The sequence below is a fragment of the Micrasema longulum genome, unplaced genomic scaffold, assembly GCF_059751315.1.
Source record: "Micrasema longulum isolate JH-2025_06_02 unplaced genomic scaffold, ASM5975131v1 h1tg000262l, whole genome shotgun sequence".
NCBI classification, from domain to species: Eukaryota; Metazoa; Arthropoda; class Insecta; order Trichoptera; family Brachycentridae; genus Micrasema; species Micrasema longulum.
In genome coordinates, this window is record NW_028277466.1 from 87177 (window position 1) to 104514 (window position 17338).

The window sequence follows — 17338 nt, forward strand, 5'->3', positions numbered from 1 at the left end:
TTTTTTTTTTTTAGTAATTATTTTCAGTTTTATTTATAATTTAGTGCTGAAAATTTGTGTTTTATTAAGTCTATTTCTAATAAAGTATTTAATAAAATTACATAAACTGATGTAAGATAGGTTGCTGGCTATCCCAATGGGCCAAAAAAACATGTTGATACTGACATAACTTGCCCACCACATACTGCACACCGCATCTGAGGACATAAGCCTCATTGAAAAATTTATGTGTTTCTGGAAAGTAATGTCTGGAAATTTTATACATATTTTTATTTTGTTAATCTTTGCTTTTAATTTTTGTATAAAATTGTAAGATTTAATATGTCTATGTATTTATAATTTTCTCAAACTGAACGGTTTGGGTAGGTAGGAAGAAATTGCCTTAAGGCAATATGCCCGCCCTTATATGTATATTTATTGTATATGTATATAAAGTGTCAAATAAATAAATGTCAGTGTTTTTTTTTTATGCGAGTGTACGACGGAGCGCGTACGGACCGGTCGGGAATGGTAATAGAAGAAGTCAGCTTACAAACGCTGGGTCGCTCAGTCTTTCACACGATCTTCGCATCAATTTGGAAAATACATTTTTTTCTATTGAAAATTAACTAACTACAGAACACAACTTTTTCATAAAAAATGTAAATGAAGAGTATTCTTTTTTATAATAGCATATATATTAATAAAATTCAGTCATTTCATCGCCCTTAATAATTAATCAAATAAATACATTTTATGCATCATATAACTGCTGATATTTAATCTTTAAAAAGGGCATTTTAATAACAACCATTATATTTATTGATCGAACATGTTTTTTGCAGTTATAAATCAGAGAGAGTTGCAGCAAAACATAAGACTTAAATTTGAGATTTGTTTAATCAAATTACAAAGTTGAAATTCCAATAAAGCAGAGATTAAGACAACCGAGAACAAGAATGAAGTCTAAATTTTAACCAAGCTTTCAAGCAGAGTGGTTTTATAAAAATATTTTACATTGCTAAGTATTATTATTTATAGTCAAATTTTAACTTCCGCGGCTTCATGAATTCCTGTAACACTTCATCAGTAACTTGGATTCTTCTTGTCTGGTAATCTGTGATAATTGGAGTAATGCAATCTATGGCAGCCTTCTTCAGTTCCCCGGTCAGCAATTCACCCGATATATACTTTGATCGTATCTAAAAACAATTCACATGATTAGTTCAAATAAATTACCTTCCACGCGAATGTGTGAACAAGAAAACAAAAAACATTTTTCCACATACGTAGTCCCCTGCTTTTGAAACACATTTTTCATATCTCATCCTCGCAAAATGAAGTTGGTCAAGTCTGCAGCCAATTGCGCACATATGCTTCCACCCCTGTACCATCGTTAAACTTTTGGCCACTTAGATCTTTTTTGAGGAAAACAAAGAAATGAAAATTGCAAGACGAAAGTTGGTACACGGAGTGTTCCTGTACTTTCCACCCGAATCGCCCCAATTGTTCTTGTATCGGGCCACTGTATGGGGACGAGCGTTGTCTCGGAGAAGAATCACTTCTCTCATTGATAAATCCCATTATTTTCGACGATATGCCAGTCTCACCTCACTCAAAACATTGCAGTAGTATGCGGCGTACGCAATTTTGGCGATCGTCAAATGCCTGTCACTTTCAAAGAGTTGATGAACAAAGCGAATATTGCTGTCTGTAACGCTGGTGCAGGGTCAGCGATCATGACCGGTAATTTTCAACAAGCTCACGACCCTCCACGAACTGCTTGTGCCAACAAACACTCGAACTCTTGAAAGAGTATCTTCTTTAAACTGATCAGAGAGTTTCCAGAAGATTTTAGCTGATTTAACACCTTCTTGAGAAAGAAACTTGATAATAATGTTCTGCGCAACGGAGACGTACCTCTTGCTCAGACATTGTGACCACGAATAATGTCGGGAGTGAACACATCTTTGCCCACTACACCTAGAAGCGGGAACCTTCATGTTTGAATATTATAAGCCTAGGGCCAAAAGTCTCGTTTACATTTGATTCACTCTTATATGCAGTAATCAAAACAAAATGATAGCTTTTTCAAATAAAATAATTTGACTTACTTCTGCTAACTGAGTGTCATCTTCCAGGAAGAAAGATAAGTATTGGTATGAGATATCCACATCCGGGTTGCCCCCTTTTAGTCTGTGCTCCTCTACGGTGGCTTGTCCACCAGAAAATGCGTATTTGTTAATCTAATAGTCAAATAATAAACATATTTTGTAAGTATATTTTTTATATTGCCACATATATTTATAATGAAAGGGTTTTTAAAGTGAGTTGAAGAATTTTAATAAAATATTTGGTATGTATACTTTTATTAATAAGGAAAAAAAAATACAGCAGAACTCTGTTCTTTTAACTTTGCTTTTACTGTTAATTTTTGTGAAATAAAAATCAAGTTAAGTCTGAAACGAAACAGTAAAAATCCTTTTTTTAATATGATTATAGTTTAAAAGATTTTGAGACGCTCTAAAAGTTTATGATTACCTTATTCTTAATCTGTTTTGGAGTATCATTCAAGAATATGGCGGCGTTTACATCGCTAGCCGACATCTTGGTTTGGGCTCCCTGTAGGGCGGGTAGGAAGGTGGAGTGGAGAAGAGCCGGCTTGGGGAACTTCAGTCTTGCGGATACATCGCGGGTCATCCGGAAATATGGATCCTGGTCTATGGCGCATGGTATTAATACTGGTAACTGAAAGAAAGCACATATACATCATATTAATTCATAATGAGGATGTTCAGCGCTACGGGAAATTGGACATAAAAAATGTTTTCTTAAACGCGGTAAAAATTAGAGCATTTAATTGAACGGCGAAGTTTCTCGAAAATGAATAAAAAAGTAAGAAAAATGATATTAAAAACTAACTACTTTGAACTACATCACAAGGTCTTCCAATCAACCAATGACAGTGTTGTGATAGATTTCCAGTTTCAGGAAAGCCAACGATTTTTTCCCTAAATATTGGGAAATTTTGTTGATATGGTATTACTTTTTTTAGTATGGCTTTCACAGAATTTCAACTGTCATTTACATCGCTGCAAAACTGTTTCACATTTTTATGATACTGTTTAAGCTATCTTCTTTTCACATTATATTTATAACTTCAAATAATATTTCTAGTGCCATTTTTTTTTACTTTCTGCATCGTAATAATTTTTTGATGTAAAGACTTTATTCTTCCTAAACATGCGTCAACTGCATGTCACTATTTCGTAAAATGTCAAAATTAGACACATAAACAAAATGGTCAATTACACTGCACCTACTTTGAATTTGGTTTGAGACAATAATTTTCACATTTTTTTATTTACCTCTATTTTATTCTCCATTCACGCGGCGGCGAGAGGCTCGTTGTCTTTTGACAGATCTAATGAGTTTTGAAAAATTTTCAACATAAAACCGGGGTTATGAAAAATGTAAAAAACATTAATTGGGGGGCATATTTGAATGAGAATGTATGGAAAAAGATGGTACCTAAACATTTCGGTGTATAAAGCGGGAAAACGTAAAATCGAGGAACGTAAAAACGAGGTTTTACTGTATTAACATACAAAGTAAATTTAGTATTGTCAGTTTACCTTCTTATCATTGAAAATGAATGGGAAACTGGTTGAGAATGCCGGCGCAGCCTGAATAGAAGGGAATGTAATTTTTCCAATGATATCCGAGTCACCAAATCCAAATATTCCCTTTACTTGATTGAAGGTCACACATTTTTGTATTCGAACCATGTTTCTGTAGAACTCAGGACACTGTCTAAAATCATACAATTTTACAAACATATATTTTACATTGAGTTCATTAATTAAAAACATATTAGCTAAAAACAACTTATTTATTTACATTTGTATGCAGTTTCACTATCTAGAAGTTTCATTTCAGTAACAATGTCATATTTTAAATCGCATTTTACAATTGCAAACACGAACGTATGCAACTAAACTAGTACTGGAGCAGTCTACCGAACACAATCGATGAAATCGAGTCGAGCACTCAAGAAAAAGCGTGCCCACTTCTACTTCAGACACGAAAAAGTTATTCGTGTTATTCACATGTTGCGGCGCCGGTCAAAACATATTTGGAAACACCCGCCGTATTCACCAGACATTGCCCCTTCGGATTAGTACTTGTTCTGATCGATGGCACATTGCCTGGCTGAGCGGCACTTCACATCATATGAAGATACCAAAAATTGGGTCGATTCGTGGACAGCCTCAAAAGATGAAGCATTCTTCTGACGCGGTATCCGTATACTGCCAGAAAGATGGGAAAAAGTAGTGGCAAGCGATGGACAATACTTAAAATAAAAGAGAAAGATCCGTTCTTTCACAATAAATGCCCAATTTTTGATAAAAAACAGAGAAGACTTTTTTTTTTACACCTAATAGAACAAGTTTTTTTGCTTTTATTTTCCTAATATTAATTTATTTTTAAGTTTAATGTTATGTTTATTATATTTAACTGTGAAATAATTTTTTAAGAAGTCGTTGTTTTTGTATTAGTGGAGTATTTTTGTTTCATTAGTTGCCATCAATTAGGAAACAGTTATTTATTTGATATGTTATTAGTATTTTTGCAAAGCAGTATAATGTTTTAAGAAAAAAAATAAGCAGTATTTTATTTTGTATGAATAGTAATTGACAAAGACGATATATTTCATCCATTTTTTATGTCAAATATTAAAGATGATATTGTATAAAAATTGTATATGAAAACTGTTATCCTGATTTCGGCATCTAAACAAATAAATCATAGGGAAATTTATACTTATAAACTGACACAATCAATAACAAAGAAGTTAACACAATGAGAAATATCATATGTTTCTCCTTAAAATCTCAAGTTATACAAATACAGAGCAATTTAATGATTTCCACGACTCACCCGATGTATGTTAAGTCACTGAAGAGGAATGTCTTTTCTACGTCAAATCCTACGGCAATAATATCCTTAGCATTATCTACACCCATCTGCATGGCTTTCTCAATAGTCATGTCCTTCCAAAGAGCTTTCTCATCGTCAGTTAACTGAATAACTAAAGGAACGTCAAATACCTCCTGAAGCCACCTTTAAGAAAATGAGTACATAATAATATTATACAGTAGCTTTTAGAATGTCCTCATTTAATACTACATAAATAATTGTTAAATATGATCATTTTTATTAAAAGTTTATACACATATGCATGAATGCAAACAAAAGTATCTTCAGAAAACCTACTGGAGTGACACATTACAAATGAATACATGTAATTATTATTAAGTTTTATTGTGATTTTTTTTAATGAAATAGTAACCAGAATGTTGAGAATCCGAAACTCATAAAAATACAGCAAAAACATTGATAGAAGTATAAAATTAAAAGGGGAAATTGTTTTCAGTATTAATATATTTTAAATATAAAAAACACAAGTTAAAAATCCAAATCACATAAATCACAATAAAAGTATAAAATTACACAGTCAAAATGACTTCAGTATCAAAACAAAGCTCAAAAACAGTTTAAAGCTTAGAAATCCTTTCTAAAAAAAACTGTGAAAAATAAGAACTTTAAATCTCCTGACAGTTAAAAACTTAATAAATCTGTTGGTGCCTGAGCCCCAGACGTCATGTGATATTAAAAAAGTGTAATATTTCCATTGGTAATGTTTTAAACTGTTGCGGAATAATTAGAAATGATAAAAAAATACCGCCACTATCCCCAGGCATAACAATACACTTTTTTAACCATTTTCACATACAAATCTCTAGTCGTAACATAATGTTCGTACTCCTTGGAGCAAAGTTTCGCCGTGTGGCACATACTTACAATCTATTATAAATACAACAGGGATTAGAGTGGTATAAGTGTGACATACTTGGTGAAGAGAAATGGAATTAGATGTCCGAGATGCATGGAGTCAGAAGATGGCCCTCTCCCTGTGTACAAATAGAATGGTTTCCCGGCTTCGTGCAGATTGAGAATGGAATGCATATCTCGGTGTGAAAAGAACACTCCACGCTTTAGCAAATGGTGCGCTAAGGAGAACAAAAACATGTAATAAATAGACTGAATACTTGCGTTGTAATAAATGTTCCACAAACTTAATGGTATTTTTTCAATAATTATCTCAACCGAGATAAAGGAATTATTGTGGAATGTGGAAATTTAGGCATTTTATCATCATCATCAAACCAGCTGCACATGATGGCGCATAGGGCACTGCATTGTTGAATAAAAGATGGTGTATCTAGATCATCTGTTTCAGGAAGGTAAAGTGATCAGTTTTACGCTTCAGGTGCCAGTTCAAGGACAATGAAATACTTGAGGGTAAAACCACCTTTAAAAATACAAGATTGGTAGGCAAATGCACCAACCACACACTACAAGGCAGACTTTTATGGACTCTATTTCCCTTTTGAGGATTATTATCTGAGAGCAGCATTTAAAGAGCTTATTACCTGTCGGCTGGTTTCAATGATCACTATTGCTTATTTGAAAATTGCTATTGTGACAAGTAGTAAAAAATGAGAATTACAATTACCTGGTTTTCCAGTCACCTTTTCAAATCTGGCAATCAATTCATCATCGACTTTTGTGCTGCCAAACTTCTCTGTAAAGTAAATGTGATATTTTATTATAATACACATTGTATATATTAACTATCCCCTCCCGGTGATGTGTAGCTAGTACACATTGCATCTAATAACTTTAATACCTCCATAAATATAATAAATTACGGGTTAAGATTTTTGGTATACCTCCATTATACATTTACATCTCGGTTAAAATATTTTTTTATTAAATAATTAATGCTTCTTGGGAACAGCCTTTTTTTTAAATCGGAGATAAATCACCAATACAATAGAAAGTTTTAGAATGTGTCGCATGTTGCGTATGTAGTAAAAGAGTAATCCTATGTCTCACTCTCGATAATACAGGTATAGTCGGGAGCGAGAGAGACGCGAACAGCAAGTTTTTACTCACAGACGCCCGTTTGTAGCTTCCTGACTTTTGTTAAGAGCGGTTCTTTGTCAAGGTAGTTCACTGTTTATTTTTGAGGTTTTCTTAGGGAGGTATTTGTATTTTAAACGTGACAGTTACATTTTTAAGCTAACAAATGCTAGCAAATGTCTACGTTACACACACTGCGCTATGTTTTTTAACAAATTCAACAAAACATAAAATAAGTAAACAAACAATACAAAAATTAGGAACTTTAAGCAAGTCTGTAAGCATTAAATAAAGAAAATATTCAGCGTATTGGCGGGCATGGCATGTAGTAGTAATGCTAGCCAACTAAAATGTTTTTTTTTTTCTAAACATGTTCAATTATAGGTCACCAACGGAGATACTTTAAACTTTCATTGGCATATACACATTTTCATACATGAAAATCTATTTTACTTTATACCGTCTCGATATGTACCGATGTAGATAGAGTTTGTAATCAGGGCCATGGTCATATTAAGACAGCTGTCTTGTTACGCCTACCGCATCACGGCAAATCATGGCGGCTAGGAAATCATAGTTTAATTAATTGCATATTTTCAAAAAACCAATTGTTCAATGTTATTATTATATTGTTATCATTTCAGTAATATAATAGCTGAATGGGGCATGTTTTTTTTATTTTAATGAACAATATAAAATAATTGACAATAAGAGTATTTTATTTTACTTCGTAGCACACCTCCGCTGCGAAACCATAACAACGGAACCGCAATAATTTTGCCATGTCTTGTACGTATGCAGGAGAAGCGGAACACTAGCGAAACTGCCTGTTCTAACGCATATATTTTACTATAATTCTATCTCTTTCCCCGCGCAGTTTCGTCGATCTGCTCCGACGCCAGCCACACTTCCGCGCTCTGGCCGCCACTTCGTTGCGGTGCCGCGTTGTTTTCATACATGTTTGTGGAAGTCGACAAAAATAAAAAGCGAAACTACATTTTTTTCATAAAATGGATGTCAATTTTACACGAAAATTCATTCAAGAGGTCAGAAATAGACCTATTCTCTATTTATTAAATCATCCGACTGTAAAAATAATATAAAAAATTTCAGGCATGGAGAGAAATCCAGAGGAAATTAAATGAGGATGGTGTGTAGTATTTTCATAATAATAATATACTGTATTACATGTGTTTGTATATTTATTCATTTTTTCATAAGATAACATTATGTATTAAGTACATGTATTATGTTTAATTATTTATTTGTACTTGATTAAGATAACATTATCGTCAAAACGGTGGCACACATCATTGAATTCTACCACTGCTATTATTACTCTTACAAAACTCTAAGATAGAAACGATCTTCATGTGACTCTAGTTCTTTACATAGTCGGTTTTCTCCTAATTTCTTCTTTTTTTTATTAATCTCGTGCACCCAAATTCTATGAGTTTTACGCCTTTTCAAAGTTAATGTCCACAATAATATTGCTTCCTCCTCTGACTTTGATAACGACAACATTTCGCTCAGATTGCCTCAACTCAACTGATTCGAACTCAAACTACACTTGGTCGCAGCGGAATCCATCCAGCGGTTTCGCTACTCGCATTTCGCAGTGGAGGTGTGCTACGGGCGTTATGTGCTCAGGTAAATAGATTTATACTTTTATATTCATGACTCACAATCGACTTTAGTCGACTTGTGAAGCATAATTAGGAAGTAAGCAAAACATAAAATTAATCAATTTATTCATTGATAAGTTTTCGTTTTAGATACTAAGCATGTAATATAAAGGGCAACTGATACCTATTAGTTTATCTAAAAAATATGTGAGTAAATTTTCAAAACATATTTATTTATTTTTTTACATGTTTTCAGAACATCAATTAAAACATGTTTTAAAGAACTTCTACGAGTTATTCACAAAATAAATTATGTCTAGATACACGATACTTATGACGCATATGTTCTCTGCCAGCCATTCATGTTTGGCGATATTTGCAGCTGCCACAAATACAATGGGCAACACGTGTACTTACTAATTAGTTTATCGTAATCAACTCCTGAATTGGATTTGCTGGCTACGTTCCACGGATCCACTATGTCATCATCTTCTTGAGAGTTTGAATTGATTCTCATTTTTTGCAAAATTCCTGTTGAAGAAGTGTCGTCACCCATTTTCCCGGGAAAAGTAAAAACTTATAAATGAAACACCTATTGGAATTCCAAACTTTCAGCAAATTATTTTTTCTCTACCCTTAATTATATACGTGTAACTCAGTTAACCAACATTTCACAAAGTATTTCAGAATTTGTACATTCTCTAACCACAAAACTACCGATGTCAGCAATCAACCACAGAGAAAAAAACGCGTTCATCTTAGATATACGTCAAAATCTTTTATGGTGGTAAAGAATATTTTTGTTACAGCCACCTACTAAATCCCAATAAGTACCTATATGTGCAGAGATACAAGTACCCTACATTATTATTGTTATTATATATTATAATTTAGTAGTTTTTAAAAATTAATTAACTAGGTATGCGATGATTGATTTTTAAAATAAATGGTAAGAAAGCTACCAATTTTGCCAGCCCTCATGGGCTGTTCTCATTTTAAGTATTTTTATTTGTTTTTCCATTATCTGTAAACATTATTTAATGATATCATATTATTCCATTGGTGTACAAGTCACTTCATATTAAAAATTGTTTTGTAAGGCACATTAGTATTTTTCTATCCAATACATTATCATAAAAGAGGGGGGATTTTTAATTCAACCTTTTTCGTTTGGGATGAAGTGATAGTTTATAATAAATGAATGCTATGAAATAATACAAAACAACAAAATAATATTGAAATAATGTTTCAATTAAAACTTGTAATGACTAGATATAAATTTATCAACTGCACCTCTGACTAATAACTTCTTGTTTGGGTAAATGCTATTCAATTGTTATTTTTTTAGAAATTAAATTTTTTATTATTTTCATAATTCCGAAAGGAAAGCATATGCCCTTCATTCCTTTTTTTGGTAGTCCTTGTAAAGAGAATAATATTACAATCTTTCTTATTCGTTTTTTTTAGCCTTTTCACCTCCTAACTTGAATGTTCTTGCCACTGTGGAGTTTTCACTTTTTCACTTATTTAGAAATTTACAATTGTGTTAGTTATATATGTAAGTTAGCGCGTAAGTATTTAATAGTTGGCCTTGTGGTGTAATGGTCAGCGCGTTTGCCTACCATGCAAGAGGTCTCAGGTTTGATTCCCGACATGGTTGATATGAAATATTTATTGAAAAGGGTGTTTTTACACTAAACATATTTCATAATCCCTGGACTGGTACCTGAAGCGTGAGACATATTTTTTTTTTTTTTTTACATATTTTTTTTGCACCACAACAGGCCAGGAGGCCTAATTACAGTGGTGAATTACATCACAGAGCACCCAGGCTTGAGAAAAATCACATTTTAATTTTTGTGTTCTCACCGGGAATCGAACCCGGAACCTTTCGTGCGTGAGTCAAGCGTCTTGACCACTACACCACGGAGGCCGACTGATCATCTAACCTCAATGTTTAAAAAGTGATAAAGATTCGCTGCAATTGGTGTGCCAATGCAGTGCCCTATGCACCATTAGGTGTGGAAAGGAAATTATTATGATAATTCAATATTTAGAAAAGTTTAGATTTGACATATTTACAATTTAATATAATTTTTAACTAGTTAGTTAAAAAGATTTTTAAACACATGTTTATTGGGTGGAGACAAAAGAGTTAGAATATAAGTAGGGAGTGTGATTTAAATATGGTAGAGGTAATTTTTATTTATAAAAAAAATAAGAAAAAAATGTTTAATTTTATAAAGGCGAAAAGAGTCTATTTCAATCTATGATTGTAAACTCTGTTTTATTGTCTATTGACATTTATTTTAAAATGGCGACTGTGTCTTCGGCGCCGCGATTGTTTCAGTAAATTTAAATCAGCTGTCGGCGGCGGAATAACGTTTCGATTGTTTAATCGTGATACATGGTTTCTGGAGACGATTGTCATGTTGGTCGTAATGTTCGCAAGGCTCAAAGCAAGTCCTCGAGTAGTAAATCCAGAAAAACTGAACCAGACGTAGTGAAGTTTGTGACCTTGGGCAATAATGATCCACAGCCCTCGGTTCACAAAAGGAATTTATACGTTGTTTCTTTTCCCGTCATCATTTTATTCAACATTTTACGCTCGATTCTTTATCAGTTATTTGTGATATTTCGATATATTTACACCACTTCTTATAGATTAGTAAACAGACCTCGGCGTAATGGCGAATGTAATTTAGATAGTGTTGCAAAGGAAGAAACCAGTGATCAGCTGTTGACATCAGAAGGGATGGCTTCGGGGCCCAGGAACAATGGTCCTGGCCCCCCTGGTCCCGGGGACCCTCTGTTGGCGAAGCAGAAGCATCATCACAGAAGAGCTTTCGAATACATATCAAAAGCTCTCAAAATCGATGAGGAAAATGAAGGTATTTGAAATTCTTGAAGCACTTTTTAATGAAAACATAATTTTATCAATGATATTTATTTTTATATCATTACTGGTTCATATTTTCATTCATTATTTTGTGTTCATAATTTAGCGAAATTTAATCACTTGAGAAAATACATCAAATTAAGATTCACGAAAAAATGTCGTTTTGCGCAATAAGCCTGACAATGTACTAATTTTGGACGAAAACATATTTCTAAAAAAAACATTATTTATTTTCTTAAAATTTATTTGAACGAGTATAATTTAATTTAATGAATTGACAGTGTTTTTTGTCATTTTTCCAAAGTTTAAGGGGGATAAAATTTATAAACTTAATATGTTTATAACAATAAAGGTGATTTATTGATAAACAAAGGCGTGTAAATCATTTCATTTGTATTGGGCATAGTGATGCAAAGATAAGAAAATGATCTGTTTTACTTAGATTAGCACCTTATATGAAATTACCTTGCACACATTTTAATAAATCATTAAATATTGTCAGTAATTAGGTAGGTAGATTTATTTATACATATTATTTTTATTTATTTTTTAAACGCAGATTTCTATTTTCCCTTCTTTAAAATGTTCTCCATCTCTGTTGTAATATGTTAATAATCCTTAGTTAATATTTGTTTCCGTGTAACAGCTGTCCATTTTTGTTTTTTATGTACTTGGTAAAATTGTGAAAAATTTACTAGAAAATATGACTTGCCTATTTATTCAATAAATGGGATTGTATTTACAAATGAAATAAGGAGTCGACGCAATATGAGTTAGCTGATTGTTGTGTACGCTCTGTGGTGATTGTTTAAAATGCCAAATAAAATTGAAAATACCGCCGCTTTTGAGATATGGTCTGAAATCAATTTCCTTAACGGTGAAAACATTAAACCATTCCACATTTGTCGGCAGTCTATGTGGTGTAGAAAACATGTGATAAGTGATTTGATGGTAAGGAGGTGGGATTACAAAATATTGTGCCGCGATATAACAAATGCCCTCAAAATGGTAGGAGCTATGTAGAAACATAGTCAACGGTCTAAAATTTTTTTCACTATAATATTTTTTTCTGAAGACGTACTTTCAAACGGAATTTGCTCTCTGAATTTACCTCAAATTTGCTATTTTTCAGTCACAATGTAATTATAGCATTTTCCCATCAAATTTGGTGGTGTTATTCGTCACAACGTCACGTTATGATCACGGCGTAAGTCCATTAGAGAATGAGGGTAGAAAGAGCAATTACCTGCCAATTGAAATGCCGTCTATCACGCGCTTGCAAACATCATTGTACCTGTTGTTCCGTGCTTTAATCATTCATTCATAATAATTTTGTCTGATTAAAAAATTATGTTTATTAAAAAAAATGTTTTTCCTTTTTTAAAAATTAAAATATAAGGAAAACACATTCTATGGCCGTGATTATGAACGGCTATCCTCATCGGTATATACTGAGGCGGTATAAACTAATAGAGATTTTTATGTACGAAAGTGTGTACATTTGCAAAAAAATTCAAAGTATCTTTCATGACATTGGTCGTAGGGAGTAATGAATGTTAGCCAACAACAGTTCATAAGCCCTGTAAATGCCTAGACTTCCATATTCCCTTCTCTAAAATGTTCTCCATTTCTGTTGTAATTTGTTAATAAATTAAATCGTTTAAAAAAACGAAAAATAAATTACCAAGCGCAGAAGTAAATTTTAATAAAACATTACGCTTCGCGCGAAAACTTCAACACCCCCGCCTCACTCCATATCGCGCTTCGCCCTATCTTCCAATTCTTTATCCATAATACCTACCTACTCGTATTATAATCTCCCAAGAAAGAAGTACATACACATATTCGCCAGGCGCGTTTCGTCCATAGATACTGTGGATGCGGCGCATCCATTTTGAAAATACTAGATATGTATTTTACTACAGAAACATAAATACGAAACGATATCTACAAATATGTATTCCTAAAATTCTCACTTGGAATGTTCGGGTGCACGCGATTCAACTTATATTTTCAGTATACATACCTAGCTACGTATGCGTATTTCCTGCATCAACATGCGTACTGCGTACTGAATATCTAGATATCTTAAAATTTATTAAAAATTGTAAATTCAATATGGGATTGCCCTGAATCTCTTATCAACTTCAGGGTGCCTGGATGAATGACTAGACAGGTGCCACCGTTTTGTAGCGACAATTCATGGACAGTGTATACTTGTAATGCCGTATTATTTAGACTTCATGAACTGGGCAATAGTTATTCCCACGTATCTGATATATTTAGTGTAGGGTATTGTTCCTATAGAACAAACCTTTTGGAACTTTTTGAAAGATGATGAATGGTAATTATACTTATTTATTCATGGATTTCATAATATATACAGTTTTTTGTTCACTTTGCCCAGCTGTATGAAACAGTACTTATGATTTTCTTGTTGTATTACTGTAGAATGTTTTATTATTTAAACTTTCTACTGAATATGCTGTATAATTTTTATGTTATTTTTTAAAATATAAATCTTGTATAATTTTTAGGTTTAATTTTTTTTTATAAATCTTGGGTATAAGGAAATTAATGTTTTAAAAAAAAAAAAAAACAATTAAGCCTAATAAATATGTTAGTTTTATAAATATTTGTAAAAGGCAGATTTGCCGTTTATGTTAATAAAATAAAATAAAATATCTTGTCCTTGATATTATTCGTAGTATACGCGGGATGCTGCTTTTTGATTTGCATCTAGTTCTCATAGTGAATGTTCGCGCGCGCTCTTTAGGTTCATAACGTTTTAGATTTCTCGTACTGGACTCTGAGAGATAAGAGCATCCAATTTGTATAATGCAAATTAAAAATGACCCTAACAACTTTTAGTATAATGTTTGAAGTGGCATATTATTGACATTTGGCCCGAATTAAAGCACGACTATCTCAAGTCTTGTTTTAGGTGTTCTAATGTATATTTCCCTTTCTCACCTACGGGGGTACGGGTACTGTCCTGGAAGACCGTCGCGTCGTTGGCGATCTTTCAGCTTTATTTGGCGGAACTAAGGGATGCGGATTTGACGCTGGAGGAGGCGAGAGTGCTGTCTAATGATAGGGTCTTATAGAGGCGTCTGGTGATGTCCACATGCTCCGCTTAAGAGTGGAAAAAGAAGAAGAAAATAAGAATGTCTACAGCTTCATCTCTAAACGCGCCTGTGCTCCGTCCAATATTGATCGTCAAATATTAATTATTATTATTGTAATGGATAACTTACATAGCTTTTTAATATAATTCCTGATGCGTGGTTTACGAGAGTGATTATATGCAATACTGAATTTAATTTGACATAAAATTTAAGTAAACATAACAAATTATTTTGTCATCACACGCTTAGGATTTATTCAAATAAAAATTTTATGAACGAATAAATAAACAAATACAACATTACTGTATTTATATCTACTATCATATCTACTAAACGTAAGAACATGATTATTTTTTGTCAGCATCCCTACTGATAAAAGTCACCGCACGCGCCTGATATACGCGTGAAATTTTAAACAGCGCAAAGTCATTACCTTTATAAAATATAAATATAACATACATGTTATTGCTACTTTTATAAAAAATATAAGGGTATGATGATAATGAATAGGATATTTGATTGCATCTCATTACATCTTCATTGTTTCTTCTGGTCTACTGATCAAGTGAGCACAATGAACGTGTATTCTCGGGTCATTGATCAACTGTTATAAACTGAAACTGCATAGTTCTACTAAGCTTTCTTGATTGTTTATAGTTATCATCACCGCAACACGCATTTTAACTTGCAGTCGAGAAAGTATAGCGTACGAGTATTGATTATATTATAATTTATTGCAATATGGAAGTCTAGGCATTTACAGGGTTTATGAACTGTCGTTGGCTGGTTTAAGTGGCCACTTTACATACTGTTGCATTCACCAATCTTCATGTGTTTAAACATCCACATTTCCTCAACTCTTCCATCTGTTGAATTTTGTTAAGTAAAGGATCTGAAACCTTTATTGATGTGGGTGAGATTCATCCGGCTGAATTATTTCGACTAACTGGTATAAAAATTTTAAAGTATTTTCATGTAACTCCATCCAGGCTGCCTCCGTGGTGTAGTGGTCAAAACACTTGACTTACACATGGAAGATTCCGGGTTCGATTCCCGGTGAGAACACAAAAATTAAAATGTGGTTTTTCTTAAGCCTGGGTGTTTTGTGATGTAAATCACCACTTTAATTGGGCCTCCTGGCCTGTTGTGGTGCAAAAAAGAAATGAATTTGTAGACCTTATCCACGGTCCCTACATATACTATCAAATCTGCATTTTGCGAGGTTTACAGGAGAGCTAAAACAAAGCTTGGTATTTTTTTAAAGAAGCTATCATGTACTGTGCAATAGGGAAATATTGCGTTTTTTTTTGCCAATTATTAGGAGCATAAAAAATACTTTTAAATTTGTATGATTTTGAATTCCCGCAAAAACGGCCATTCCACTGGCCACGCCCCTAATACGTCACAATTCATATTTATTTGTTCCTTGCCATTGAATCTTGTGTAGAACAGTATCACGAATATTGACATCACAACAACCAAGGCCAAACACGTCGCGTTTTTTTATGAACTTATTTTTATTGAATTTCTTTTTCACATTTATGTATGAAATCATTTCTCCAAAATATACACATTGATTTTGAAAATACAATTAATTATTTTAAATCCATTTCATATATTTTTATCGGTATTCGTAGTATGTGATATTTCGCTATCCCCAAACGTGTGAGGAATTTCTTTACAGATGATTAATTTCACTGAATTTGCCTTGCTATACAATTAAAAAAAATAAAAAATTATGTTAATAAATTTGTATAAAACCACTCACCGACTTATCTGTCTACCGGTTTCGAGACGTAACCCGTCTCTTCGTCAGGACAACAACACTACACCAACATGCAAATACCACTACACACCTTCACCATAGTAGATTTGCAAAAATATAAAATCGACATGCAGGTTAGACACATGCTTCACTAGGCCACCACCGAGGGTTAATGACTTATCAAGCTAATATTTCAAAAGAATTAACAATCGGAAAAGGAGGAAAAAGGGAGGGGGAGGGTAGGGTGACCATTACAATGAAATATCCAATAATGGACTATATTGGAAAGTTACTTGATTATTAATTAATGGGACATTATTTTTCAAAGCCTTCTTTAAGTAAAAAATCTCCATAATATTTACTTTCAGTCCTTTATTATTTATGTGTAAAACTTTAACACCGGTATCTTTATTAAATTCATGATTTGAGTCTATAATGTGGTTAAATTGTTCGGATAGCGCAAGAATCCCTTCACAAGAAATCACAAGACATTGGTTAAATAAAATTTTAACATTTTGAATCAGGTAATTAACTGAAGAAATTTCCTGATCCCTGAACTATTCTTTGTCCTTACTAAAATTGATAACCACCGATCCAGAACCCATATTTGATTTTTATGATCTCACCGGGAATCGAACCTGGAACCCTCCGTGCGTGAAGCGAGCATCACAACCATTGCACAATTAATTATTTTATTACTTTCTTCATGTGGAAAAAGTTGAGAATGTAATCAATAAGGTAGCCTAGTATAATAACCTTATTGTGTAGTGGGTGGCTGTATGGGTGTATGTATGTATGTACATATACACTGAATACATTATCATCGGTCAAGTCTGAACTTGTAGTAATTTATAGTAAACAAAAGCATTACTGCATTGTTTTGTTTTATTTAGAAAAACATTTTTTCGTTTTAATTTAATGAAGAAGTGCAGTACAATGGAAAATTGGGTAT

At 33.0% G+C, this 17338-nt stretch overlaps 2 protein-coding genes across 4 annotated transcripts in view; one reads left to right on the forward strand and one right to left on the reverse strand.

Annotated features, from left to right (window-relative positions):
* TrpRS (Tryptophanyl-tRNA synthetase) lies at positions 1 to 9377 on the reverse strand. Its single transcript, XM_088224106.1, has 8 exons — positions 9012 to 9377; positions 6560 to 6628; positions 5894 to 6053; positions 4921 to 5103; positions 3615 to 3792; positions 2521 to 2727; positions 2094 to 2225; positions 1 to 1181 (listed from the first exon to the last, which is right to left on the reverse strand). Exons 1-8 carry the CDS (start codon positions 9148 to 9150, stop codon positions 1011 to 1013), a joined length of 1239 nt encoding a protein of 412 aa, XP_088080232.1. The 5' UTR covers positions 9151 to 9377; the 3' UTR covers positions 1 to 1010.
* Positions 7329 to 17338, forward strand: part of spas (spastin) — a 27789-nt gene continuing 17779 nt past the window's right edge. For 2 of the 3 annotated variants that reach the window (XM_088224103.1, XM_088224104.1), the window contains exon 1: positions 10904 to 11485. In XM_088224103.1, coding sequence (XP_088080229.1) covers positions 11002 to 11485 — 484 coding nt within the window. In that variant the 5' untranslated portion in view covers positions 10904 to 11001. Of the gene's footprint in view, positions 8620 to 10903; positions 11486 to 17338 lie in introns of those variants that run through there. The other variant, XM_088224105.1, reaches the window with a different exon arrangement.

Excerpts from the sequence above, each read along its gene's own strand:
- TrpRS (XM_088224106.1), bottom strand. The coding sequence starts at position 9,150 with ATGGGTGACGACACTTCTTCAACAGGAATTTTGCAAAAAATGAGAATC. Across the intron at positions 5,104-5,893 it reads ATTCCATTTCTCTTCACCAA|GTGGCTTCAGGAGGTATTTG; the intron begins GTATGTCACACT and ends ATTTTCTTAAAG. Across the intron at positions 1,182-2,093 it reads ATGACACTCAGTTAGCAGAA|ATACGATCAAAGTATATATC; the intron begins GTAAGTCAAATT and ends AATTGTTTTTAG.